Genomic DNA, 27,635 nt, shown 5'->3' with positions numbered 1-27,635 from the left:
AGAAGGATGTATACAAACATGTTAACAGTAGGTTGATTAGTGCTTTTAATTTTAAGAAAAGTTTTCTATTTAAAAAGATTACATTGTTAGGAATACAATATGTGAAAACCTAACAGTGTCAGACACCATACTCGAAGACAGAGGACAAAATCCACACGATCATCTCAGTAACCACTGAAAAACCATTTGACAAAATTCAACACCCTGTCATAAAAAACGATACTCAACAAGTGACAAATAGAAGGTACCTTTTTCTGAACCTGATGAAAAGCCTGCCTCTTTGAAAAATCCACAGCCAGAGTAATACTTGATAATGAAATACTGACTACTCTTCCCTAAGGTGAGTAATGAGACAAAAACTTCCGCTCTCAGCCTTTGTAATCCAGCGTTATCATGGAGAGTCTAGCCTGGAGAATTAGATAAGCAAGAGAAGTAGAAGGTTATCCAGGTTGCAAAAAAAAAAAGAAGGAAAACATGATCTTGTATATGGGATTCTAAGAAATCCCAGGATTCAAGATCAGTACAGAAAGATTAGTTGCATTTCTGAGCACTAGCAATGAACTATTCCACAGTGAAATAAGGGAAGCTGTTACAGTAGCATCCAGAAGAATAGAATACTTAGGAATAATCACAGAAGATTTGTTTAGGACTTGTACACTGAAAACTACATGACATTCTTAGAAGAAATTAAAGAAGACCTAAATAAATAGAAAGACATCCCAGGTTCATAGATTAAAACTTATTAAAATATTATTTTTAAATTAAATTTAATTAAAAATTAAGATTGTTTTGGTGGCAAATCTGTCTGTATGGTCAATGCAGTCCCCATAGGTTGCCTTTGTATATAAATTGACAGACTGATCCTGAGCTGTCAGGGGTGCAGAATAGCCGAAGTAAGCTTGAAGAGTGATCATAGCCAGTGGAGGACTCGACAGTTTCAGAACTGACTGCAGAGCTCAGTAATCAGGTCCTCGTGGTGCTATGACTGCAGAGCTCAGTAATCAGGTCCTCGTGGTGCCAGTGTTAGACCTCGACCGGCGAGAGAACCGAGAGTCCGGAGAGAAGCCTACACGTTCATGGACAGTAGATTTGCAGCAAGAATGCCGAGACTGTCAAGTGCAGAAGGAGCAGTCGGATGCAGAACTATTAATTTGGACTCCTGCCTCACAAACTCCAATGTCAGAACTAAAACTGTGCACACATCTCCATGACTTTGAATTAGGCAGTGGTTTCTTAGATATGACTGGGCCGAAGATGCAGGTAACAACAACAACAAGAAAGATAAGTAGATTGGACTTCATTAAAACTAAACGCTTTGGTGCTTCAAAGGACACGTGAAGAAAGTGAAAAGTCAGCACACAGAATTAGACAAAATATTTGTGGAACATACAGCTGATGAAGGACTTGTATCCCAAATGGTGCAAAGAACTCTTAGAATGTATTAATAAAAGACAACCATATTTTTCAAATGGGCAAAGAATTTTAATAAACTTTCCTTCCAAGAAGATAAACAGATTAAGTAACCACACAAAATATGTGTTGAACACATGCTCAACATCATTAGTCATTTGGGAAATGCAAATCAAAAGTACAATGAGATAGCACTTCATACCCTTTAGCACAGCAGCAATCAAAAAGACAGTAACCAATGCAGTGAGGGTGTGGAAAACCCTCATACACTGCTGGTGGAAATATGCTGTCACTTGGGAAACAGTTCGGCAATTCATCAAAAAGTTAAATATAGGATTACCATGTGGCCCATCATTGCTACTCCTAGCTGTGTACCCAAGAGATATGAAAACATATGTTCTCACAATAACATGGATATGAATGTTCGTAATAGGCAGCAATTGGAAACAACCTAAATATCCATCAACTGATAACGTATGCTACAAGATGGGTTAACCTTGACATCACTGTGAAACTAGACACCAGCAGCACATGGGTACTCATATTACGTGACTGCAATTATTTGAAAGGGCTAAAATATACAAATCCCAGAATCAAAGTAAATATATTATTTCCAGTAATTAGAAGAATGAAGACTAGGATATGATTATGTGATGAAAATGTTCTAGAATTAGGTAATATTGAGGGTTGTACAATCTTATAAAGATGTTAAAAATACCAAATAGTATAAAAGGGTGGATTTTATGGTACATGTGAATTATATATTAAGTTTTTGATTGACTTACTTATTTTGGTTCTTTGAGATTTGAATTCAGGTTTGTTGCATTACAGAAGGGAAAGGTGTCCCCCTTTCTAGTTTTCCTTATCTGGCCAGGTTCACAGTCAGGGGCAGTCAGCTATCCTGTGTCCGTTTCCAGGATCGCTCCCTTCCTTCACACCACTCCACCCTTCTGTGTCTCATGCAGCTTTCTTACACAAGTATACCTGGATTCCAGTGTTTTTTACCAGAATAAACTATTATTATATTAATTTATTTGAAAGGCAAAGAGGAAGAGAGGTCTTTCCACTGTTTTCATCCCCCAACTGCCTACAACAGCTAGGGCAGAGCCAAGCCCAAGACTGGAGCCTGGAATTCAGTCCTGGTCTCCCATGTGGAGGGCAGGGATCCAAGTATTTGAGCCATCACATGGCCTCGCCGGGTTGGCAGGAAGCTGGGTTGGAAGCAGAGCTGGCTCTTGAGCCCAGGGACTCCCAGTGTGCAGTGAATGCATATGCATCAAATGCCTGCCTAACTCCCTCTTAACAACATGCTCCACAGGTGTTTTTGAGGTGCTCTCGTGGACGTGCATCTGGTGGGCTCTGTTTTCTTCCACGTTGCCTCCCTCCCAAAGGTGGTGTTGGGGAGTCTTTGCATCCTTCAACAATGAAATGCAGCAACATTTGCATGGACCTTCTGCCAAGGGAAGCCCAGTTAAGACACAAGACTAGGCCGGCGCCGCGGCTCAATAGGCTAATCCTCTACCTGCAGCGCCGGCACCCCGGGTTCTAGTCCTGGTCGGGGCGCCGGATTCTGTCTCGGTTGCCCCTCTTCCAGTCCAGCTCTCTGCTGTGGCCAGGGAGTGCAGTGGAGGATGGCCCAGGTGCTTGGGCCCTGTACCCGCATGGGAGACCAGGAGAAGCACCTGGCTCCTGGCTTCGGATCAGTGTGGTGCGCCGGCCACAGTGGCCATTGGAGGGTGAACCAACGTCAAAAAGGAAGACCTTTCTCTCTGTCTCTCTCTCTCTCTCACTGTCCACTCTGCCTGTCAAAAAAAGGAAAAAAAAAAGACACAAGAGTAGGGTTAGGAAATGTGTATGGATCAGAGGGAGCCTCCCATTCATTTCTAGGAAGTTTTTCCCAGGCATCCTGCTACGTACCAAATATCCAGAGGTATATTTTTTCTGTACAAAGTCTCTGTTTTTTTAAAAGACTGATTTATTTGAAAGACAGAATTACAAAGAGAGGTAGAAACAGAGAGAGATCTTCCATCTGCTGTTTCAATCCCCAGATGGCTGTAACGGCCGGAGCTGTGCTGATCCGAAGCCAGGAGCCAGGAGCTTCTTCCAGGTCTCCCACATGAGTGCAGGGGCCCAAGGACTCGGGCCATTTTGTACTGTTATCCCAGGCCACAGCAGAGAGCTGGATCGGAAGAGGAGCAGCCAGGACTAGAACTGGTGCCCAAATGGGATGCTGGCGCTTCAGGCCAGGGCTTTAACCCGTTGCGCCACAGCGCCACCCCATGTTTCAATCTATTTATAGATTGTTGAGGGATGAACTGAAGAAACTTTGTTGTGTTTTATGCATTTTGAGTTTGACTTCCCTGTGAGACATCAAACTAGAAGGGTTTAGGAAAGAGTTAAAATACAGTGCTACATGTAGAGCTTGGGAGAGATAGGTAGTAGGCAGCCAAATAGGTAGATTAGGGTGAAAGAAAGCACACTATGCTGGAGATTAGATTTAGAACTCATTACAAATTGTTCTTACTCTAATTTAAATTAAACTCAGTGTATTTCTTAAAGCAGTTGCCACTGATTTGTTTCTGCTTTCCCTAAAGTACTGAATCTCTTGGCAGCAGGAGTATCATAAATGTTTTTATGATTGCCCTGTAACGTCAATCTGCAGAGAAAGTTTGGTGTGTTATGAGACAGTCAATAATTTAATTAAGGAAACCCTGATATATATTTGCATATTTATGAGTATTTATTCTTAACTGAGTCTATAGAATTGCTAGAATTCATGAAAATAGATGGTTTCAGTGAGGTTATATTGTATACGAGTCAGATTTCAGTTGGTTGAGGAGCAAGTTGAAAGGTGAATATTGTTTTTTAAGATGAGAGGAGTTAAATATGTTTATATACTAAGATGGTAACTAGTGGAGAAGGAAAAGCTAGAAGTGAAAGGATGAGGAAAGTTAGTTCATGGCCAGAGTGCTGTGGAAGCATGAAGGATGGGGTGCACAGGTGTAGTGAGGGGATTAACCTTGGGTGTGGAAGCATCACCAGTTCCCCTGAGCTATGAGGGAAGGAAATGAAGGACATGGCAGGTTCGGATGGGATGTTTTGGGAGTGTGGGTATTAAGAACAGTGTGATTGAGAGGTCATTGTGATTTTCTGCCTGAGGATTCAGAGTCAAGATCATTTGTTAAGGGATAGCTTGAGGTTTAGAATAGTCATTGAGTGGGTACAAGAGGTAGGACATGGTTTTAGGCTTCCCACAACTATGCTCACACCGGGGGACTTGCTTGCAGGACTCAGAAGTAGCTGTACTCATGGCCAAAGTTGATTAGAGCAGAAGGATGCACAGCAGAATCGGGAGGGCGAAATGGTTTACTGTGTGGCCTGACAAAGTCCCAAGTGCAGACCCAAGTTCTCCCTCCCAGCGGTGGTGTTGGGGAGACTTTGCTTCCTCCAGCAACCAAGTACAGCAGCATGTGCACAGGCTGTCTGCCTAGGGAAGCTCACCTACGACACAGCAGGGCTAGGGAACGCAGCCCTCTGCTTGTACGTGCAGTACAATTAACAAATTCCAGGGGGAAAAGAAGCAAATGTTCCCCATAAATCACACTGCAAGAACAGTTTAGGCAAAGTGATGTAGCAGAATTCAGTGTCATTGCCCCTCCACACACACAGACTTAAAATAATGTTACCATTTACAAAGAAAACATCCAAAACTAAATTACTAGATGCCACCCCCAGAGGCAAGCTTTTAAAGAACAACATCAATCCACCCCCCCCCCTTTTTTTTAAAGACATTTATTTGAAAGGTAGACTGACAGGAAGACACATACACATACACACACGCGCGCGCACACACACACACTGGGGGGGGGGGGTAGAGAGATCTTCCATCTATCTTCCATCTGTTGCTTCACTCCCCTAATGGGGCTTGTCAAGGCCAAAGCTAGGAGCCTGGAACTTCATCCTGGCCCACCCCATGAGTGGAAGGGGCCCAAATATTCAGGCATCATCTGTTGCTTTCCCACGCATGTTAGGAGGGAGCCGGATCAGAAGCAGCAGCTTAACTTGCTGCACTACAGTGCTGGCCCCAATCCTGCTGTTAAGACTGTCTAGCACTGGTACTAAAGATCAAGTCGGATAGTTATCCCAGTTTCCAGTAGAGCCAGTATGTATGACTTCACAGTTACAAACTTTTCTCTATCGGGACACCTTGAGTAGTAGAGAGGGTTGTTATTTATCCGATGTGGAGTTGTATAAAGGATGAAGTGTTAAAGGATGGGGATGGAAAAGCAAAATGGAGAATCAGAAGGCTATGATGTGGAATTTGTGGGTGCACTATGGGCTAGGGAGGACAACAGGCAAGACCGAGGAACTCCCTGGGAGGGAGGGACTCAACAGGAAAGCACAGGAGTCACCTGGTGATGGCAGAGGTCCAAGTTTGGACATGGATCTTATTAACTTTTCTCGCTCTGCACTATTGAAAAGTCAGACTTATTATTGATTTTTAAAAAAAAGTCTCTACTTAACCTTTTAGGTATCAGTCTATCTCATAGGAGAACCTCATCTTGTTTAATCTCATGTTTCAGATGAAAACAAGTGTGATATTTATGTCTGTTTTAGGTTCTGTCTTTAAAACAATGTTTTCCAGGGATTATAAAATCATGTTTTCTAATATACTAAGTTCTCCTCTGTTCTTTGCTTGCTCTTTCATCAAAGAGGATACTTCCGACAAGATGGATGGTAAGAACTTCCCTTTCTAATTCTTAAAATTTTTATGGCTCTTGAATTCTGTAGAATTTCCTTGCTCATTCTTCTCTTAATTTCTCAAAGTATATTGTTTATTTAGCAATAATCTTAATATGAAAATAACTACATAATTTCCTGATTAGATATTGGTTAGGCTTATTATATTCTTAGATTTCCTGATCTACTCGAATAGTAGCTTACTGTTTTTGTTGTGAGTTAAATCAGTTATCTTAAACATCTTTACCTGATCTCTTAGAAGTATGCCTCTGAATATATGCTCAGTTTCTTACTTAGATCTTCCCCTAAAATTGGATTCAGAAGAATGGAAAGGAATCTCATATATCATTTGATTCAACCCTTTAGTTTACTAACTCTAATACAGAGTTTGAAAAATGACATTTCACAGATTCGTATGATTGTTTATAAAAATCAAATGCATGTTACAGAAACTGTCTTTTTAAGGGTGAATTTTTGAACTGACATATAATCAAAACTGAATTTAAGCTTTGCATTTTTAATTTCAATATTCATTATTTCAAAATAAAATTTTACCTGTTATATCAGTAACAGCTCTGTGATATTTTTGTCTGAAACAGTAAGCAGCAAGCATAGTATCCACACTTTCCCTTTCATCTGGTGCCATAGTGTTCTATAGGAGCTGGAGCTTTTTTTTTTTTTTTTTTTTTTAGTTTCTTTTTATTTATTTGAATGGCAGAGTTGCAGGGTGGGAAGTGGAGAGGATGAGGGGAGAGGGAGAAAGAGAAAAAGAATCTTGCATCTGCTGGTTTACTCAATAAATGGCTGTGACAGCTGGGGCCAGGCCAGGTGGAACCAGGAGCCTGGAACTCACACCAGCACTCGTGGGATTCAGGTGACTGCTAACTTGCTACAACACAACCTCAGCTTTTTCAGAGACCTTGTAGTAAGGTACTAAATCTGTAAATCACATTCTGAGATCTGGGAGATTGCTGATTTTGTATATTTTTGTTAGCTATTACCTATACTCCAAAAATTGATCTTAAGTATCTTCTATTTTAATGAAATGAAACATTTAATCTTGTTTTGGATACAGGAGTGTGAGTTATGTTAGTCTCTGCTTTTGTGTATTTCATAAATGAAAAAGTATGGAATGAAATGGCAGTATTAAGATGGTTTTTGTAACTCAGACCCTTTGCTATCCCTTCTAATACTGATATCCTAAAACTGGTTAAAAAAAAAAAAAAAAGATAAATATTTTCTTGCTTGGGTCAAAAATATCCAGCTCTATGAGGAATCAGCTGTGCTACATGATATGTTATGCTCACTGATTTTTTTAAAAAAAGATTTATTTATTTATTTATTTATTTATTTGAAAAAGTTACACGGGGAGAGGAGAGACAGAGAGAGAAAGAGGTCTTCCATCCGCTGGTTCACTCCCCAGTTGGCCGCAATGGCCAGAGGTGCGCCCATCCGAAGCCAGGAGCCAGGAGCTTCTTCCAGGTCTCCCATGTGGGTGCAGGGGCCCAAACACTTTGGCCATCTTCCACTGCTTTCCCAGGCTATCAGCAGGGAGGTAGATCAGAAGTGGAGCAGCTGGAACTTCAACCAGAGCCCACATGGGATGCTGGCCCTGCAGGTTGCGGCTTTACCCACCACACCACAGCGCTGGCCCCTCACTGATTCTTAATCCTGTATTAAAGAAAATACAGAGACATGGATAGTATTGCCCTTTATTAGTAGCAAGGTGTGATATTAGTACAGGGTCTTTTTTTTGTTGTTTTTTTGAGTGACAGAAAAAGAGATAGAGATCTTCAGTTCTCTGGTTCATTCCCCAAATGCCTTCAAGAGCTAGGATTGAGTCAGGCTAAAGCCAGGAGCCAGGAACTCAATTCACATCTCCCATGTGGGTGACAGCAACCTAACAACTTCAGCGATCACCTGCAGGATGAGGTAACACGTTAGCAGGAAGCTGAAATAGAATGGAACGGGGACTCGGGTGCAGGCATTCCAGTGTGGAGTGTGGGACGTCCCATGTAGGGTCTTCACCGCTGTGCCAATGCCTACCCACCCATGGACTACCTTTTAAAAATGCACGAAAGTATTCCTACTCTGCAAAGGCCTATACATTTTTAGTTTGCAAAGCACGGTAAATAGAGTTGAATTTTCCTTGAGTGACTAATTTCTGTTATATTTTTCATCATTTCAAATTTTAAGATTAAAATATAGCAGTAAAAGTATCCACTATAGGATTTTGTCATTTTCAGTTGTCTTGTTTTAACTGTGTTGTGTGTGCTATGAATCATCAGGTTACCTCGATTTTCATCTTCTCAGAATAAACCTTTCTGAATTCAAGGCTCAGACTATGAATTATTTTTTATTTTCACCTGTTCCTTTTAGTCTTGACTGGGAGTTGTGAGATAGTTTTTAACTTCAGTCCTGGCAGAATTTGTTGAAATACTGTTTTATTTCTCTTATTTAGGAACAGCATCTGAAGATGGTAAGAATGTACATTTTGTTAGTAATACAATTACATTTATGTTACTATTTTCATTGGTAGAAATTAAATATTAAAACTAAAACCAACTAATTTTTTTGCAAACTTTTATAGTTTACCAGCTGTGGTGCTTCTACATTTCATGTTTGGTTGTATTCATTATGTGTATGAATTCTTTTAATTGTTAAACCATAAGTTTTGCTTTGTATCTTGAATCATCTCATGGTGGAAAAACAATTGCTTTCTTAGTAATATGTAGTACAAAGTTAATAATTTCATTTTTTCTGGTAGTGACATTAATGCTTTGCTTTTATCTTTTGTGTTTTTATTTTCTAATTAATGCCAGTTCGTTTATGCTTTGTAGCAACATATATCATCACTTTATCGTTGGACTTTAAACACTAGTGGACTTAAAATGTTTGTCTGCTTTTATATGTATCTTTAGTTAGGATTCAGTGACTAGACCATCAAACTGAATATGAGATTACAGAAGAATACTTACATATGTTTTACTGAACCAGTTCACTTCAAAAATAATTATTTATTGCTTTTGAATTTGTAGAAAGGAAAATAATTCAGTTTTTACATTTATCATACCTATCAGCTCTTTTTTAAACAAGTTGTCTTTTTAAATCCTCTGATTTGAAGCACATTTTCCTGGTCTGAATTTTACATGAATGACATTTTCTTATGGTATAAAACCAAGTAGATTTAACCATGGTTTTTTTGGACTCATATTTACTCTGACATATTTGAACTAGGTTAATATTTTAAGTTTTATGTCAGAGAACTCTATAAAAATATGATTTCTGGTAAGTGGCATTGTAATTTAAAAAATTTGTTATATAGATTGTGGATAAATTCTTCATTTCGGCCGGCGCCGTGGCTCAACAGGCTAATCCTCCGCCTTGCGGCGCCGGCACACCGGGTTCTAGTCCCGGTTGGGGCACCGATCCTGTCCCGGTCGCCCCTCTTCCAGGCCAGCTCTCTGCTGTGGCCCGGGAGTGCAGTGGAGGATGGCCCAAGTGCTTGGGCCCTGCACCCCATGGGAGACCAGGAGAAGCACCTGGCTCCTGCCATCGGAACAGCGCGGTGCGCCGGCCGCAGCGCGCTACCGCGGCGGCCATTAGAGGGTGAACCAACGGCAAAGGAAGACCTTTCTCTCTGTCTCTCTCTCTCACTGTCCACTCTGCCTGTCAAAAAAAAAAAAAAAAAAAAAAGTAAAAAAAAAAAAAAATTCTTCATTTCCAAAATAATAATTTGATCTTTTGGGTTTACTTCTAAGTCAAGAAAACATAGTGTGTCTTACTTAAAATAGACTCTGTAAGAGGGTCAGAGTTCTGAACTAACGGCTCTGTAGGGTTTTTGCTAGGATATTAGGACTCCACCAAGTATATTTCTGTTTTTGCTTCTGTTTACATTGTAGTTCTCAACAATTCTTTTCTTTCCTCAATTCTTAATTTTTAAGTTTCTTCAGTATTTTTTGTCCTGTTTAATTTGACCATTTCAAGGCTAGCCCTACAATTTGTATGCTCTTCAAATTGTACCTTTTAACTAAAAAGAATTCTGAGCCTTTCTGTATGAGAATGTTTGGTATTGGTTCTGATTCAGTTGATAGTGTTTCTTGAGAATACTAAAATACCTGCTAGAGGTATATTCAATGGCTGCTTATATAAGCACTTTGATCTACATCTCCTTTGGTTCAAGAACTCTAGGAATAGAGTGAGGATGTTGTCTGAGTTTGTGGAGGGGACTGGAAAGTGGTAGAGAAGAAAGGAATGTAGCTGTGAGAGAAGGCAGGAAACACATTGAAGGGAATGTCTACCTGACAGCTATTTCCTCAAGTCATTTCACAAATGAAATTAGCTGGAAGAAGACAGCAGTAAACAAGTCTGTGTATCTGTAGTGATCTGATACAAAAAGATTAAGTATTTTGCTTAATAATAGCTTTCCTGAAGTCCCTTTAGAAGTACATTTTCAGTCAAAAGGATTATTTGAGTTGTTGTTTCTAAGATTAGTGTTACAGTCAATACCACAGGTTAGATTTAAAAATAAGTGATGTACCTGTGTCATTACCTTTATTATAAGTACTAGACTAATAATACCAAACTAAGAATGAAATGTTTTAGTTTGTTATATTTTATATTATTTTTATCATTTTTTACTTTATTTTTATACTTGAAAGAAAAGTAGTTTACAGGATCACACATAAAAACCAGTATATATTTTTTAATTTTTAAGAAAAATATAACCTGTACCTGACTGTTATTACAGAATTTAAAAATATCTTACAAACTTAAATATTATAGAACAATGTCTTTATTTATCTAAATATTTTCTTCCTCAGGCCGGGTGAGAGCAAAGCTGTCAGCACCTCTTACTGGCATGGGAAACGCCAAGGCGGATTCCAGAGGACGAAGCCGAACGAAGATGGTGTCCCAGTCACAGCGTACGTCCTGCTTGTCAGTCCTCCTGTGTTTGCCACTATCTTACCAAGTGTCTTTCTTACATATTACTGTGTTGGGAGATCGACCAGTGGGTAGACAAAGCTAATTCTAAAAAGAAAAGCCACATACTGAGTTCTTGTTCTGCACTTTAGGTTCATCATCACCTGACAAAAATGAAGGTATTTTCCATGTTTGGGGTCAGTTGTTGTGCATGTTTTGAAATTTTATGAGTGGATGTTGTCTTGTCCTTGGTGTGTTATTAGGGCTGCATCATTGGTATCTGCCACATAGAAAGAAGAACTTCATGTGCTGTACAGACTGCATGGAGAAATTTTACATAGCACAACTCCTTAGCATTTGGCTTTTCATACTCCACTCAGAAACTTGCAAATGTGGAAAATTGTGCCTTTTAGAGGCAAAATAATTTCCATTGTATTAACAGCAAAATCTAGTTGTGTCTTCCTGATGCTGTTCAAGGACAGATATGTGATAGCCTCTTACTCTCCCCCCAAATTCATTGGAATATCTTATTTTTGGTTAGCATTTTTGGCAGGTATATAATGATTTATAGTGAGGACACATAAAATGAATAGTTTTGTTGTAGTCTTTGTTAGATTTAGTAGTTAATGTTTTGTTATTTGTTGGAAGTTGTGTTCCTCAAAAGAGTAGTTAGTAAAAAGCAGTTTTGAGTCCTGGGTAAAATGAATGACCTTTTTTACATGTTCCAGAATAGTAACACTATATTTATGACATTAATAATCTAAGATAATTAATTTCCATTGCTTCTTTACCAAGAGCTATTAATTTTTTTTTTAATCAGGAAACTTTTCTAGGGAAGTAATTGTGAGAGTCTGTGTATTTGGCTATTTTTGAAAGAAATATGTCTTCCAGTGTTGTTCAGGTGATTTATTAGGCTATGGGTGTCCTGTTTGTTTTTAACTTGATTTCTGGATCTTGACATGCGCTTGGAGGAGACAGGGTAGTGATTACCCAAATCCTACCTAGCAGATTCTCCTCTTTGAAAAGTCAAAAATCCAGGCAGAGTAACTATGGAACACTCAACATGAGTACTAAAAATAAGCAGAGGTACTCAGGAAAATTAGTTTGCAAATTGAGGGTTATTTACAATTGGAGTAATCGCAAGCATATTCTAGAAAAGAGATTTTCCCTCAATGAAATCAGATATGCCTCACGTTCATCCCTGACCGTGTTTATTTCTAAAGTGACTTCATCTTTAGCAGTATAGTAGAATAGTTGGGAACTTGCTCCTCTGTATGTGCTGCCTAAACCAGCAGTAGCGTCACCTGTAAGCTAGTTGGAAATGCAGACTCTGACATGCCATCACAGAATTATTGATTCTGATCTTTAACAAGATCACCAAGTGATTTGTGTCAGGATAAAGTTTGAGAAGTACTGGTTCAGATCATGGCTTAGTCGTATACTGCCCAGATCTGAATTCTGGTACTTCTAGGTTTCTTGAAATTGCTGTATTTCTGTATCATACCTGCACAGTAAAGAGGATGATAATAGCTTCTACCTCAGAGTTATTATGAGGATTAAATGATGTAGTATATTTGATACACTTCAAGCAGTGTCTGACCGTAGTAAGCACAGTGTCTCTTAGCCAATGAAACTGACTTCAGCATTGTATTCAGGGGTCAGCTGAATCTCACACTGCTTTAACTTGCTGTCATTCTTGCCCAGGAAACAGCAATAATGATGCAGGTAGAAAATCGAAGCAGAAAGAAAACTAAAGACTGAACAACTTGAAACAATCTCTGGTCTTATGTGAGACACTAGTTTTCTTTTAAAATAATACTAAGGTGACCTCAGAGTAAACGTTCAAAGGACTCTTCTGTTTATGTTAAAGATGTTGTTTGAGACCTCCTGTTCAGGTTCATTAGAACTACAGATCCCTAGGAAATAGAATAATTTTTTTATTTGGTTTTCACTTTGAAACTCAACCCACATAATCCAAAGCCTCTTCTAAAGTGTGAGAACACCATGATTGGCTCTTGAGCTCTGTAGGACTTTAAGGTCAGAAGGCTTTCCAACTATAAAATCACTTAAAATTGAATCATTAGAGGGGTTTTGTTTGCTTGCTTGCTTCTTTATTTGAATGACTATATGTTCCATCCCAAATTGTTTTGTAAAAAAGGTATTATGTAATTTGTATGCAAGTTTCTTGAAAACATTTCCACAAAAATATTTCTGTGATCTCCATCTTCACTTTGTAATTCACTAGGGTTTGCATGGTCTTTCCATTTTTGTGTTGCTTTTAGAAAAACAAAAGATCTCTTGAATCAAAGCAGGTGTGTTCTGATGCTAACAAAAATAAATAGAAGCAGACCCAATGGAGAGACTTCCAGATTTATATTCATTACAGAATTGTGTCCTTTTTTTGTGGGTAGTGACTGGTTGTGTGCTGATTATCGTACAGCCTGTCAGAAACTCCTATCATTTTTTTCTTTCTGTGTCTTAAGAAAGATGAAATTTGTGGCTATTTCATGTAATTTTTCTTCAGCTATGATATTGTTGTTATTCCTTATGGGTAATTTTAAATTAAATGTTTAAATTAAGAAAGCTTAAACATTTAATTATTCTGATTTTGAATTGTCAGTGATAGAAAAGCTGAAGAATTTACTTTCACAGCTTCATTTCATCTGCTTTGTACATGAGTGTCTGATTTCTGTTTATCAGCTGCAAAAACTACTAAATGTACTGCTTTTGTTACAGACATTGTGCTTTTGGGACTTTTTAAAGTTTGCTTTTTTTGCTTTAGGATTTTTTTTTCCCTGAGAACTGACTAAAGCTTTCTTATTTCCATCTTCCATCCATTTTAAAACTGCTCCTTCCCTCTTCATGGATTATAACCCTTACCCTAATTCTGCCTTTACACTTGTTCAGGATCACAATCTGCTAATACCATTGGTGGTAAGAATCTATAGACCTTTATGTGTGCATCTATTGTTGATCACCTATTTTCATTACAAGGAATGGGTTCTATTCAGCAGAAGTTCTTACACGTTGTATAGTCATAATTCCACATTGTATAGTCATAATGGGGCAAAAATCACCAATTGTGAATTTTCTTTGGCCTGTCGTTTTTAGCAAAACTCAGAATTTTTAAAATTAACCAAACTGACCCTATGGATAAAAACATAGAGAAGAAAAAGAGCACTAGTAATATCTTGAAGTGTCATTAAAAGTATAAAATGGTGATTTGAAAACCTCAGACAGTGCAGGAAAGATTTCAAGTCTTGCAGATAAGGGTGTTTTCTGGTAGCGTGCCATTCCCTGGGTATGTCGTGTCCTTGTCTCATCAACTCTGTGGTTTTCCTAAAGCACATGGTTAGTCTTGGTGGCTCTTTGCTGGGGAAAGAGCCTTGGTATTGTCTTGTAAACGTAAATAATTCTAAAATGCGTCACAGGCACTGGAATTATCACACTCTCTTTGGGGTATTAGAGAAGAAAGGGTAATGATTAAAGCAAAACAGACACTGCCAACTTTATTCCCAGGGGAGGACATAAGTGACTATGAAGAGTGGGCTTGTATGATTTTAATGAATTCAATAAATCTAGAAGGGAAAGAACAGTTACTCGGCTTCTAGACTGCATGTTTCCAATCTGCTGAATAGACCCACATCGTGAGGAATTTTCTAGTCTCTCCCACCAACATCACCATTCCCCACATTGATGTTGTTTTAACAGAACACCATACTGTATGTGCTCAATTCATTATTTATACTTTTTACATTGTTGCAAATTGTCCCATAATATATTCCATTAGCCTATCTTGCATTGTGAGTTTGTGGCATGTTGGGTGTTTGGATGTTTTGGTGTGTATGTTTAGTGTAGACTTGCATGGAGAAAACAGGTGCCTTGTAGGCATTCTTAATATTTTGATGGAGAGAAACTAGAATTAAAGAATCTTCACCTGGAGTCTGGCATTTGGCTTGACAGTTAAGACATTGGTTGGGACACCCAGAGTGCCTGAATTTGAGTCCCATCCTTGTTCCGGATTCCAGCTTCCTGCCAGTGCACACCCTGGGAGGCAGCAGGTGATGGCTTAAGTGATTGAGTCACTGCTCTTCATGTGAAAGACCCAGATTGAGTTCCTGGTTCCCAGCTTTGGTCTGGTCACCCTCAGCCTTTGCAGGCATTGGGGGGCGGGGGGAGTGAACCAACAGATGCGTCTCCCTCCCTCTCTCCCTCCCTCCCTCCCTCCTCTCCTTTCTTCCTCCCTGCCTCCCTGCCTCTCTCCCCGCCTCCCTCCCTTCCTTTCTTCCTTCCTGCCCGCCTCCCTCCCTGCCTCCCTTCTTTCTCTCTCTCTCTCTCTCTCTGCCTCTCTCTCTCTAATAAAGATAAATAAAAATTTTACTAAAAAGATTCTTCAACTGAAACAGGACAGATTCAAATGAATAATGAATTTTAAAGACTTTAAATTTCCCCATAATTTAGAATTCCTTCTACTTAGTAGTAATTGTGAATTTCATTGGAACTTTGCTTTGTTTTAGAATGTTGCTATCAATAATGAAGATAGGTTTCATTTTGTGTGTTGATAAAACTTTAGAATTAAACAGGAGTATAAATTATACTCAACAAGACTATGCCAAGAGAACTGTACCAGAGTTCACAGATCAGCCACCTTTGGGCTATATCCAGTCTGTTAATGTATTGTTTTGGCCTACCCAATGCAGTCAGGTAGTTTAAAGCCTCATTTTTGAAAAATCCCAAGACTCAGCCAGAATTACCTCAAGGTAGAATGTCTGGAACCACGGAGTCACTCCCCTTAATCACAGTCTCTTGTCCCATCCCCAGGGCTCATCCCTTTTTGACTCCTGTGCTTGTCCCCCTTGGCATTTGAGTCCTTAATCTTTCCCTTGTGGAAATGAAGCATAGTTGGGTCATTTTGTTCAGTGTGAGCAGTTAACCCCCTGTGGTAGATGGAAGAAGTATCCATTGAAGGAAAAGGTTTCCTTTCATGACAATTTATTTAAAGGCAAGTTTAATTTTTCTACAGAGTGACCATTCAGAGTTAGATTCTACCTGGAGTTATCTAGTCCCATTCTCCCGTTCTGTGTACACAAGTGCTTTGATTAACAGGGAACGCATCTCTTTAAAGGTTAATGCATGTGTTTCTAGTTTAAAACCATGTTTCTTAGCTTTTTTAAAAACTCAAGCTCCATTATCTAGCTCCCTGATCACATTTCCTTACCTTCCAAAACTGAGAATCACTAGTTTGGAAAGGGTCTGGATTCTTTGACATCTGCCCCTTAGTCCTGTTCTATCCTCAGTACTTACATATCCCACAGTGTGGCTACCCAAAATCCCTTTGCTATTTGAAGGCAGATAACACAGACAAGTTTCTTTTTCATTTGGCCCAATTTTAATCAGTATTGAAAATTTAATTTTGTAAAATTTAAAAATACACATAGTAGCAAGATAATAACTTTTCTGTGCCCACTTGGAGACATCTCAGCAGACAACATGTTTTAAGATAAAGCTAATTAACATTATTACATGTTTAACAAAAAATTATGACAGTAATAGAATCATTAAGGTTTTCTTTTTAAATACACAGCTTTTCCACTCAGAACAATTTAACTATATTAAATGTATTGCTGAAATAATTATTTCTTTGGAAACCTTTTTTACTAATTGTGTTCTCAAAATCATGGTAGTGTTATCATTATTAAACAGGGTGTCTGTGACCCCCGACACTGAATGTATACTCTTAAGTGATTTATCGTTTAGTGCTAGTATATGTAGTATATTTTTTTCCAGATTATAGCTATGTCTAAATCTTCCTCAGCCCATTTCCTTTGAACTTAAAACTTGCCATATTACCATAATCTTCAGAGATATATTTCTTGGGTTTTTATCCTTTCTGCAAGTTTTCTTGGTATTCATGTCTTAACATTTTTCTGTGTGTTTGGTGTTCAGCTGGTAGCCGTTCGGGGTCTCCTGGAAGAGTTCTGACCACAACAGCCCTCTCCACTGTGAGCTCTGGTGTTCAAAGAGTCCTGGTCAATTCAGCCCCAGTGCAGAAAAGAAGCAAGATACCGCGCAGCCAGGGCTGCAGCAGAGAGGCTAGTCCATCGAGGCTCTCAGTTGGTAAGATTGTGTTATAGCAGACTTGCAGTCTTTTTATTTCTTTTGTATTGTAAATTTTTGCTAACATTTAAGCACTTATAATTTAGAGGAAAGCAACTTAAAAATTCATGGAGAATTGAAATGTAGTTTTTGAGTTGATTAAGTGTCTTATCTTGAAAATGTAATTTACAGGAACTTTGAAAAATGTAGCTAAGGTTGGGCAGATGCCCACCTAGCAGTTAAGACATCTGTGTTCTGTATCACATGGCCTGGGTTCAGTAACCGCCTCCAGCTTCCTGCTAATGCAGAGCCTATGAGGCATTCATGTTGGCTGAAGTGATTGAGTGTGTTCCTGCCACCCATGTGGGAGTCTGGACCAAGTTCCTGGCTCCTGGTTTTGGCCTGGACAGTTCTAGCCACTGTAGGCATTTGGAGAGTAAGCACTCTGTGTGTGTGTGTGTCTGTCTGTCTGTCTCTATGTCACTCATTCTTTGTCTCAGATAAATGTAAATTAAAATATATATATAGTATTTTAAAGCACAGTATTACTATAGAATTTTATATATGTATTGGCTGCTTGTATGGGACATTTTCATTGTAGGTCAGTCCTATTCACACAATAGTAAATGTCTGTTTTCTCTGATGACTGTTTCAGTAAACAGAAATTATAGCTGAAGCCAGTTTAAACAATAGAAGAATATATTAGCTCTTTTAACTGGAAAGTTTAGAGATTGTGCAGTCTTCAAGGTTGATTGATTGACATTGCTGGCTTGGACCCAGATTCTCTGTTTCCCCTTCCTCCCTCCCCCTTTTGCTGCAGCAGTCATGGTGCTGACTTTGTCCTTAGGGTAGCTTAGCTACTTGATCTGTCATTCCCAGAGCAGAAGTTACTGCAACTTCATTTTCAGCATTTGTTTCTCATAGCATACCTGTGTGACTGTACAGATTACTCTATTTCAGTTTTTTTTTTTTTTTTTCTGGTTTTGTCCATCAATCAGTATCTCAGCTCCATACGTTTCCCTTTATCTTCTACTCTCTTAAAGTCATCAGTTTTATTTTTCATTATTAAAGTTTACACATGTGTTCTCGTGAGCATCTACAAGCAAGTCATGTATTTGTTCCATACATTGACTTTAAAAGTGGAAAAGCTATAGATAACATTTGCTGTGTTATGAGGTAAATAAATGTTGTTTGCTGCCAAGACACATGGTATGCCAAAACTTCATTTCTTCCCAGAGCGTTAGGGACACTTGAAGGAAAATGTTCCTATTTTAAAGATAAGAATTCTCTTTCCATTTAGTCCTACTAGCTGCTTACAAGTATGGAACATTTTAGTATGCTTTGTATTTGGGAAGTGACTATCAATATAATTTTTTCAAGTTTATATATATATATTTAGTAGTTGGTAAAATAACAATATACTCTTTTAATGTCCCCAATGTTGCTGTCTCTCAGTTTTACTAACCGTTGTATGAAGTTCATTATCTTCTGAAAACTTCACGTACGCTGAATTGATGGCTGGCTGGGGATCTTACTCTGTTAGCATCTTGAGATCTCCAGTTAACTCCTTTCTTGGATTGAGTAATCTTTCTTGGATCCTCTTTTTTCTTAATTTGCTCATACACATCCTCAGATTCCTTAGAAACTGTGTGTAACAGTCAAGCTTTGTGGGGCCAGGGCCATGGCTCACTTGGTTAATCCTCCACCTGCAACACTGGCATCCCATATGTGTGCAGGGTTCTAGTCCCGGTTGCTCCTCTTCCAGTCCAGCTCTCTGCTGTGGCCCAGGAAGGCAGTGGAGGATGGCCCAGGTGCTTGGGCCCTGCACCTGCATGGGAGACCAGGAGAAGCACCTGGCTGCTGGCTTCAGATCTGTGTAGCTGCGGCCAAAGCAGCCATTGGAGGGGTGAACCAGCGGAGGGAGGACCTTTCTCTCTCTCTCTCACTGTCTTAACTCTGTCAAATTAAAAAAAAAAAAAAAAAATCAAGCTTTGTAAAGCTTGGTTTGTCCAGGAATGTCTTTATTCAGTAGGTCTCACAAATTTCTTTCTGGCTTGAATACTTTGAATTAACATCCTTTGTAACAGTTTTCACTAAAGTTGTACCTGAATTTGATGCTAAAGTCTCTGAAGTTTGCATCTAAACTGGTTCACTTGTTTTTGTTTCCAGACATTTCTCTACTCCACTTCTAGTCATATTCACTCCTAGGTTTTCTGTCATTTGTTTAGTTATTTCTGTATTTGTGTTTATTTGTGAGGAGGGAGAAAAGCAATGAAATTTGAAAGTGTTAACTCATTTTTTCCTTTTTTATCTTGAACTAAAAATGTAAAAATGGACATTGTACTTTAGATTATATTTGATGTATATACATTTTTCTTTTAAAAATAAGATTTTGAGAGCAAGCATTGTGGCACAGCAGGTAAAGCTGGTGCTTAACATCCCATATCAAGGTGCCAGTTTGAGTCCCAGGTACTCCACTTCCTATCCAGCTCCATGCTAAAACGCGTGAGAGGCAGCAGATGAAGGCTCAAGAACTTGGGTTGCTGCCACCCATGTGAAAGACCCCAACGGAGTTCTTGGCTTCTGACTTTGGCCTGGCCCAGCCCTGGCTATTGTAGCCATTTGGGGAGAGAACCAGTGGATGGTAGATCCCTCCTTATATCTTACTCTTTCTCTGTCATTCTGCCTTTCAAATTAATTAATTAATTAATCTCCTTTTTGTGATTTTTTAAAAATTTATTTGAAAAAGTTACAGTGAGAGAGGGAGAGACAGATCTTCTATCCAATGGTTCACTCCCTAGTTGGCTGCAACTGCTGGGACTGAGCCAAGCCGAAACCAGGAGGCTATAGCTTCCTCTGGGTCTCCCACATAGGTGACAGAGGCCTAGGCCTGTGGGTCATCTTCTACTGCTTTTCCCAGGCCATTAGCAGGAAGCTGGATCAGAAGTGGAACAGCAGGGACATGAATCAGTGGCAATATGGGATGCTAGTTTCACAGGTGGCAGTTTTACCCACTATACCACAATGCTGGCCCCCAATAAATAACTCTCTTAAAAAAATAAGACTTTGACCTAAAATACCAAAAATGATAAATGTGTAGTTCAGTCAACATCCTCTACTGTGCAATATTTTGAATCTTCTTTTTAATTTAGACCTTTTTATTTTCGTAAAGCATTGATTTACCCTTCTAGTCTCATACAAACCGGAGAACCATATTCAACAAATTTAACTGTATTCTTGATAATGCTTTTTATCAAGAGTAATTTCTTCTGAACCTTAGGAAAACAAAAGTTATTGATCAGTTTTTAAGAAAGAAAAACAAAATCAAATTTTTAAAAATGCAAACTGTCTTCTGTTTTCTCCCTGATATGCTGTCACCAATTCACACCAGCCCGGAGTAGTCGTATTCCTCGACCAAGTGTGAGTCAGGGGTGCAGCCGGGAAGCAAGTCGGGAGAGCAGCCGGGACACAAGTCCTGTTCGCTCTTTCCAACCCCTGGGTAAGTATTTGGGCGGAGTGAGATAGATGCATTTCCTGCAACCTGCTAGCCTCAGTGTACCTGGGCTTTCGCTTTCTTCATTGACCGAGGCTTTGCCCTTTCTCTTTTCTGTTATTTTAAGAGTAAGAAGGAAACTATTTGGTAAATATCTTTGACTTGAAATGTGCAAGTTAACCATAGTTTCAACAAATTGCTGTCATAATCAAGTAAATATCACACAGATTTAAACTTGAGAGTATGGAATTCAAGGTTTTTCTGGACAAGTAAACCTATAACATTTAAAGATTTAGATATTCTCAAGTGAAATATGTGCTATTTACTTAGTCAAATAAGTACTCTTATCTTTTTCAGAAGAAATATTGACCTTTTAACTTAGATCACTTGTGTTACTTGATGGCATGCTATAAAACAATATGTGAACTACTAATTATCAGTGTGAATGATTTTTATAGTATCTTATAGTTTAAAGGTCATTTCCTATGTGTTAGCTCCTGTCGTGTCACTGCTATAAAACTTGTTCATCCCTGATTACCTCAATAGAGATTATATTATAACCTTAATTTATAACCTTGTTTCTCAATTATAAAAATAGCAGATGATTTTTAAACCTTTCATAGTTTTTAGAAAATTGGTGAGATGTGATATTTTTTTTGTTGAGAACCTTTAGAATTTCTATGATTCTTTAGCGTTTTAACTGGTACTTCTTTCATGTACCCAAATCTGTGGCCAATACAGATACTTTTCCTTGACACATGTAGTTTCTTTTTTTTCTTTTTGACAGGCAGAGTAGACAGTGAGATACAGAGAGACAGAGAGAAAGGTCTTCCTTTGCTGTTGGTTCACCCTCCAATGGCAGCCGTGGCTGGCGCGCTGTGGCTGGTGTACCGCGCTGATCCAAAGGCAGGAGCCAGGTGCTTCTCCTGGTCTCCCATGGGGTGCAGGGCCCAAGCACTTGGGCCATCCTCCACTGCACTCCCGGGCCACAGCAGAGAGCTGGACTGAAAGAGGAGCAACCGGGACAGAATCCGGCTCCCCGACCGGGACTAGAACCCGGTGTGCCGGCGTCGCAAGGCGGAGGATTAGCCTAGTGAGCCGCGGCGCCGGCCACATGTGGTTTCTAAAAATGCTCAGAGAGTTGTTCTCAGACTATAGAATATGTGTGTGTGTGCAGACACACAAGCACATTGTGCATCCTCATACATGCTTGTTTGAAGAAACAATAAATTCTCCGTTTCTGTCATGCATGGCACCTTGAGCTGAGCAAAGTGGAGACGAGGTGTAAAACTTTAAGACTATACATTTTGGAACAGGTATTGTGCAACCGTGGGTTAAGCCACCACCTGTGATACTGGATCACATAAGAGTGCCAGTTCTAATCCTGGCTGCTCCACTGCTGATCCAGCTCCCTGATAATGTGGGTGGGAAAGCAATAGAAGAGGTCTCAAGTACTTGAGCCCCTGCCACCCACATGGGAGATCCAGATGGAGTCCCAGGCTCCTGGCTTTGGCTAAGGCCAGGTCTGGCTATTGCAGCCATTTGGGGAATGAACCAGCAGATGGAAGATCAATTGATTCTGTCTATCTCCCCACCAGTGCCTTCTCCCTTCCCCTCACCCCCCACCACCACCGGTAATTCTGCCTTTCAAGTAAAAGTGAATCTTCAAAGGAAAAGGTCCATACATTCTGGGGTCTGACAGCTTGGGTTCGTACCTCAGCTCTGTAACCAAGAACGATGACAGTACATAACTCTTGGGATTGTTTTGAAGACCGTAAGTGAGAAAACACATGAAAAGATCCCTTAGAGCAGTGGCTCGCACCCAGGCACCCAGTGAGCAGTCATTTGTCTTGGTCACTGTGGGGTCGTTACTGCCTTCTCCACCGCTGCTGCTGCCACTGCCCCCATCCCCTGGAGCCCTGATTGCTCAGTTCCACTGCAGTGTAGTGGCCAGCAGCCAGGTTTAGTGGTGTGACACCTGCACTGACATAATCCTCATACAGCGCCACAGAGTTTCTAGAAAACCTGCCAGGAAAAACCAGAACATGTTCTGTACCTTTTAAGCCTGTACAGAGTCAGAGATGGGAGGAAATTGAAAATTCACTACCAGATACTTAAAATGTAAATACTAATATCCCTGTATTTAAAGAGAGGTATTATCTAGCCATTAGTTTTCTAGATTCACTCCTTTGACAATTTAAATCGATCCTGTTTTGATGGGCATTGTGCCACAGCGGTTAGTGTGCCACTTGGGATGCCAGCATCCCTGTTGGAATGCCTACAATCAAGTCCTCCTGCACTTTCTATCCAGCTTCCTGCCAATGCACCTGGGAGGCAGCTGATGATGGCCCAAGTACTTGAGTTCCTGCCACCCATGTGGGAGACCTGGATGGAATTCCTGGCTCTTGGCTTTGACCTGGCCCAGCCCTGGCTGTTGTGCACATGTGGGGAATGAATCAGCAGATGGAAGGTTTCTCTCTGTGCCACTTTGCCTTTCAATTAAATTTAAAAAAAAGAAAAAAGAAATAAACTACTCTAATTTTATTACTAAACAATTGGGACGGGCAGTTAGTGTAGCAGTTGACATCGCTCCTCCACTGCTGGTGCAGCTTGCTGCTGATGCACGTCCTGGGAGACAGCAGATGATGGCTCTGACACACAGGTCTCTGCCACCATGTGGGAGATCCACCTGGAGTCTGGGCTCCTGGCCTTAGCTGGCCCAGCCCTGCCTGTTGTGGGCATCTGGGGAGTGAATCACTACATGGGAGAGCTCTCTCTCTCTGTCTCTGTATCTGCCTTTCAAATGAAAAACCAAAAATAAATAAATTCTAAAATTTTTTAAAATTATTTTTAAAAATTAAATAAAAGAAGCAGTTTTCCGAATTTTCATGAAACCAGATTTGGCCAAAAGATGATCAAATCTTTAATCATAATTTTGGGAGGTTTGATTTTTATTTTCAGATATTATGTATTAGGGGCTGCCGCTGTGGTGTAGCATTTAAGCCACTGCCTGCAGTGTAGGCATGCATATAGGCGCCGGTTCGAGTCCTGGCTGCTCCACTTCCGATCTAGCTCTCTGCTGTGACCTGGGAAAAGCAGTAGAAGATGGCCCAAGTCCTTGGGCCCCTGCACCCGCGTGGAAGACCCAGAGGAAGCCCTGGCTGCTGGCTTTGGATCAGCACAGGTCTGGTCCTTGCGGCCATCTGGGAAGTGAGCCAGCAGATAGAGGACCTCTCTCTGCCTCTGCCTCTGCCTCTCTGTAACTCTATCTTTCAGGTAAATAAATAAATCTTAAAAGAAAAAAAAAAGTTATGTGTTTGTTTGAAAGACAGAGTTACAGAGAAAGAAGGAGAGAGAGAGATTTTTCCATCTGCTGGTTCACTCCCCAAATTGTCATAACAGCCAGTGTTGGACCAGGCCGAAGCTAAGAGCCAGGAGCTTCTTCCAAGTTTCCAATGTGGGTGGCAGGGTTCCAAGGACTTGGATCAGCTATGCTGCTTTCCCAGGCATATTAGCGGGAGCTAGATCTGAAGTGGAGCAGCTTGGACTCAAACTGGTGCCCATATGATTGATGCTGGCATTGGCTTTACCTGCTGTGCCACACCACCAGCCAGAGAATTGGTTTTTTAAAAGCCCTTACGTTTACACATGGTACTACATGTTTGGCTCTGGGGTGAAGTTTCCCATGGAGTGTGTTTTCCTTACCACTTGCACTGCGTCCTGAGTCCTTGCTGCGTTTCTTACTTGGTGAGCTCTTTCTGATGTCTGTGACTGTGCATGTTGGTATTTAGCGGCGAATCCTGCAGCTTGTTGTGCTTTCACTTGTATCACCGGCAAGGGCGGGGCCTAAAAATAAGGCAAAGTTGAACTTCTCTGGAACTTGTACTCTGCCTTTACATTTATTTCTGAAACCAATATTCAAGAAAAAGATTTACTTTGTTACAAACACAGGAGTGGCGCCTCTTGCCTGTTATCTCCAGACACAGATAACTATTGGTTCCATGATGTTTTGCAGAATTTTTTATCTTCGGAGCATTTCCAGACATGCTCAACTCTTTCTCACCGTCTTATCAATTGATTCTGTTAGGTAAAATTAAAATTAAAATTAAAATTAGCTATCTATTTACATATATTATTATAAAGCAATCACCTTTCAGAGCTAATTAAACATTTTATTATATAAACATTCTATTAAATCCTTCTTTCTCTCAAACTTTTTTTTTTTATCCTTTTCTTGTTCATATAGTTGTCCTGTAACAAAGGAAAGAGTGATTCATATTTTTAAAAGAATTTAAGCTGCTCTAATTATTAATCTGAGGAAGAGTAACTTCTAAAATACTGTAGTTCATAGCATGTTAAAATACATATTTCTGACTATTCTATATATGAGAAAGATTGACTTTATGGTATTGTGAAATGGATTTTAAATCTAAAGTACAGCATATGCTAAATTTAGATTCTAGCATAATATACAGAGCAACATCTCAAACGTCTAGGTTTTTTGTTAAAATATTTTTTGTAGTCATATGTGCTTTGATATTTAAATCATCTAGTTAGTGCAGAACTTATGTTCTGTGTTCCATTAGGAAAAAATACTTGTTATCCAAATCAGGTATGTTATCTCTTAAACAATGTTGAGTGGTATATGTTCTGTTGAAGACCAGAGGCCTTGAAAAAGTACGTATATTAAGGTGTGTCCCAGGTTTTGTGACTTTGATCAGATCAATGAACTTCTCTTTATGCTTTTATAGTTTCCCCTTCTACTTCATTCAGGCTGCTTTGATGAAAGACAGTGGGCTGCCTACTTAGAAGTGACAGACATTTGTTTCTCGTATTTTGAGGCTAGGAAGCCCCAGGTCAAGGTGCCAGCAGATTGACTGATGAGGGCCTAGTTCATGGTTCTCAGATGATTCTCCCTGTGACCTCACCTGGTAGAAGGACCAACTGGCTCCCGGAGTCTTTTGTAGGGGCACTGGTCTCAAGGTCTCTGCCTCTGATGCCATCAGCCTGGGGATTAGGATTTTAATATGTCAGTGGGAGTGTGGGGGCGTACATAAACATTAGACCATAGCACCACCAGTAAACTGGAATAGTGTCTCGCTGGGTATGGGGTCAAAGAAGATAAGATTATTATTAGTCACTAGTTACCATAGTGGTTTTTTTTTTAACCACAATGTTTGTTTTTTGTTTCATGCTTGTACTTTTGACATTTCCTTCCATTTGAATATTTGCCTCCCCCTTTTTTTCCTTTGGGTCTCCCGCAGGCCTGTGTCTGTCCACTTAGGTGTAAATTGTGTCTGTGTGTTGGGGATGATGTTGTAGAGCTAATCTTTAGTTGCCATATGTGGCGATATCCTGACCGTCAACTGTTAAAGTTACACCAGTGGCAGCTCCCTCTCCTTGCCTGACGGTAGTGCTGCCACCTCCTTGTTGCCATGGTACTAGATGAGGTTTGTATGGTCCTGTTATTGCAGCCTCCAGACACCATTCCAGATCCACTGGTGCCCTCTACGCCCCCGACGTGTACGGGGCCGCAGGTGAAGGATGAGTACACTCTCATTACCGTCTCGGATTTTGTCCTTTTCAGTTCCCATTGAAAAATGTTCATCTTTTAAGTTGGTTCTTGTTTATTTAATTTGTTTTTTCTTCCCAAGTAATTTTTCCCTTAGTATCCTTACTGAGCCTTTTTCTCACTGGCACAGGAAATTTTTATTTTATATAACCTGTTATGTCATTTTAGACTGTAGAATTGTTTTATGTTTGTTATGTATTTCATCTTTGTATATATGTTTTAAAAAAAAAAAAAACCAAAATGGTGGATGAAGTGTTTTAATTGTAAAATGATGGTGTAGAAAGCAGTTGAGGGGGAGAATTCATCTCTGGCTTGTCTGGACATACTTTGGAATGTGGGCACATAATAGATATCAAATGATCTGTCTTAGTTATGCAATGACATCAACCTATCTTGAAGGAGAGGAGATAATAATTGGAGCCTTTTACAAGGGAACCTTGTAAATTCCTGGTGTGGATTTATTGATCTTCCTAACCTATTTTTTGAAAATTGGCCTTTGTTCTGAGTTCCTCTGTGAGTTACCCGTAAGATGAAATGTGTCTGAACTGATAGACTGGAATAATTACAGGGCTGTAGATTTGTAAACTCTTATCTGCAAGCCCTGCTTTTTAGTGGTCATAAATTGTTCCTATTCTTTAAATTTATTTTCCACCTTGTCAGTAATTTTAATTGCCTCTACTCTTCCTTTGGCCAAAAACTGAATGTGCCCAGAAAATACAATATTGCTTTTAAAATGCTTTGCCCCATTGGTTTTTTTTCCCCCTCCCTTAAGGATCTTAAAATATCCCAAATTGACGCTTTTACTTTTGTGGCTGTCTCAAAGCTATATTCCTTCTTTTGATGAATTAGGTCCGGGCTATGGGATGAGCCAATCAAGCCGACTGTCATCCTCTGTCAGTGCCATGCGAGTCCTGAACACTGGTTCCGACGTGGAGGAGGCAGTAGCAGATGCCTTGGTACTCTTCTCCATTTCTTATCATTATGACCTTCCAGTTAGGATACTAGTGAGTGAACTAGTCCACCCATGGAGGAAACGAGATGTGAAAATGCTTGTGAGTTAGATACAAGAGCATAAAATGTGGACAATGTGAAGAGCAGAGCAGAATAATTAATTCTTGATCTTGATTAATTCAGAATTTTAACCCAGGGCCAATAGTACTGACACAGTGTCAGTATTTTATATGTTAATGTATTTTATACACTGCAGTATACTGAATGTAAGGGCAGATAGATTAATATATAAATATATACACTTCCAAGAATTTGATTTCAATGCTAGCTTAGCTTTGAGTATTTATTATTTGTTTTAATTTGGGGTCCCATTTTGGTTAGCCGTATTTTCTGAGCTGAGAGAAAGTACAAATTAAAATTAAGGTGCCTTCTTGGTTCTTTATAACTGGC

At 39.7% G+C, this 27,635-nt stretch overlaps 1 protein-coding gene across 6 annotated transcripts in view; it reads left to right on the top strand.

The window, feature by feature from the left end:
- The window catches only part of CLASP2 (cytoplasmic linker associated protein 2), a 215,516-nt gene that overhangs the window by 119,860 nt on the left and 68,021 nt on the right, over positions 1-27,635 (top strand). For all 6 annotated transcript variants that reach the window (XM_062215855.1, XM_062215821.1, XM_062215831.1 and 3 more), the window contains 4 exons: positions 10,974-11,075; positions 17,020-17,190; positions 20,561-20,668; positions 27,084-27,190. In XM_062215855.1, coding sequence (XP_062071839.1) covers positions 10,974-11,075; positions 17,020-17,190; positions 20,561-20,668; positions 27,084-27,190 — 488 coding nt within the window. The remainder of the gene's footprint in view (positions 1-10,973; positions 11,076-17,019; positions 17,191-20,560; positions 20,669-27,083; positions 27,191-27,635) is intronic.

The sequence above is a fragment of the Lepus europaeus genome, chromosome 2 (genome assembly GCF_033115175.1).
Source record: "Lepus europaeus isolate LE1 chromosome 2, mLepTim1.pri, whole genome shotgun sequence".
NCBI classification, from domain to species: Eukaryota; Metazoa; Chordata; class Mammalia; order Lagomorpha; family Leporidae; genus Lepus; species Lepus europaeus.
The sequence above is the reverse complement of the archived record's forward strand: the minus strand, read 5'-3'. Positions and strand labels throughout refer to the sequence as shown.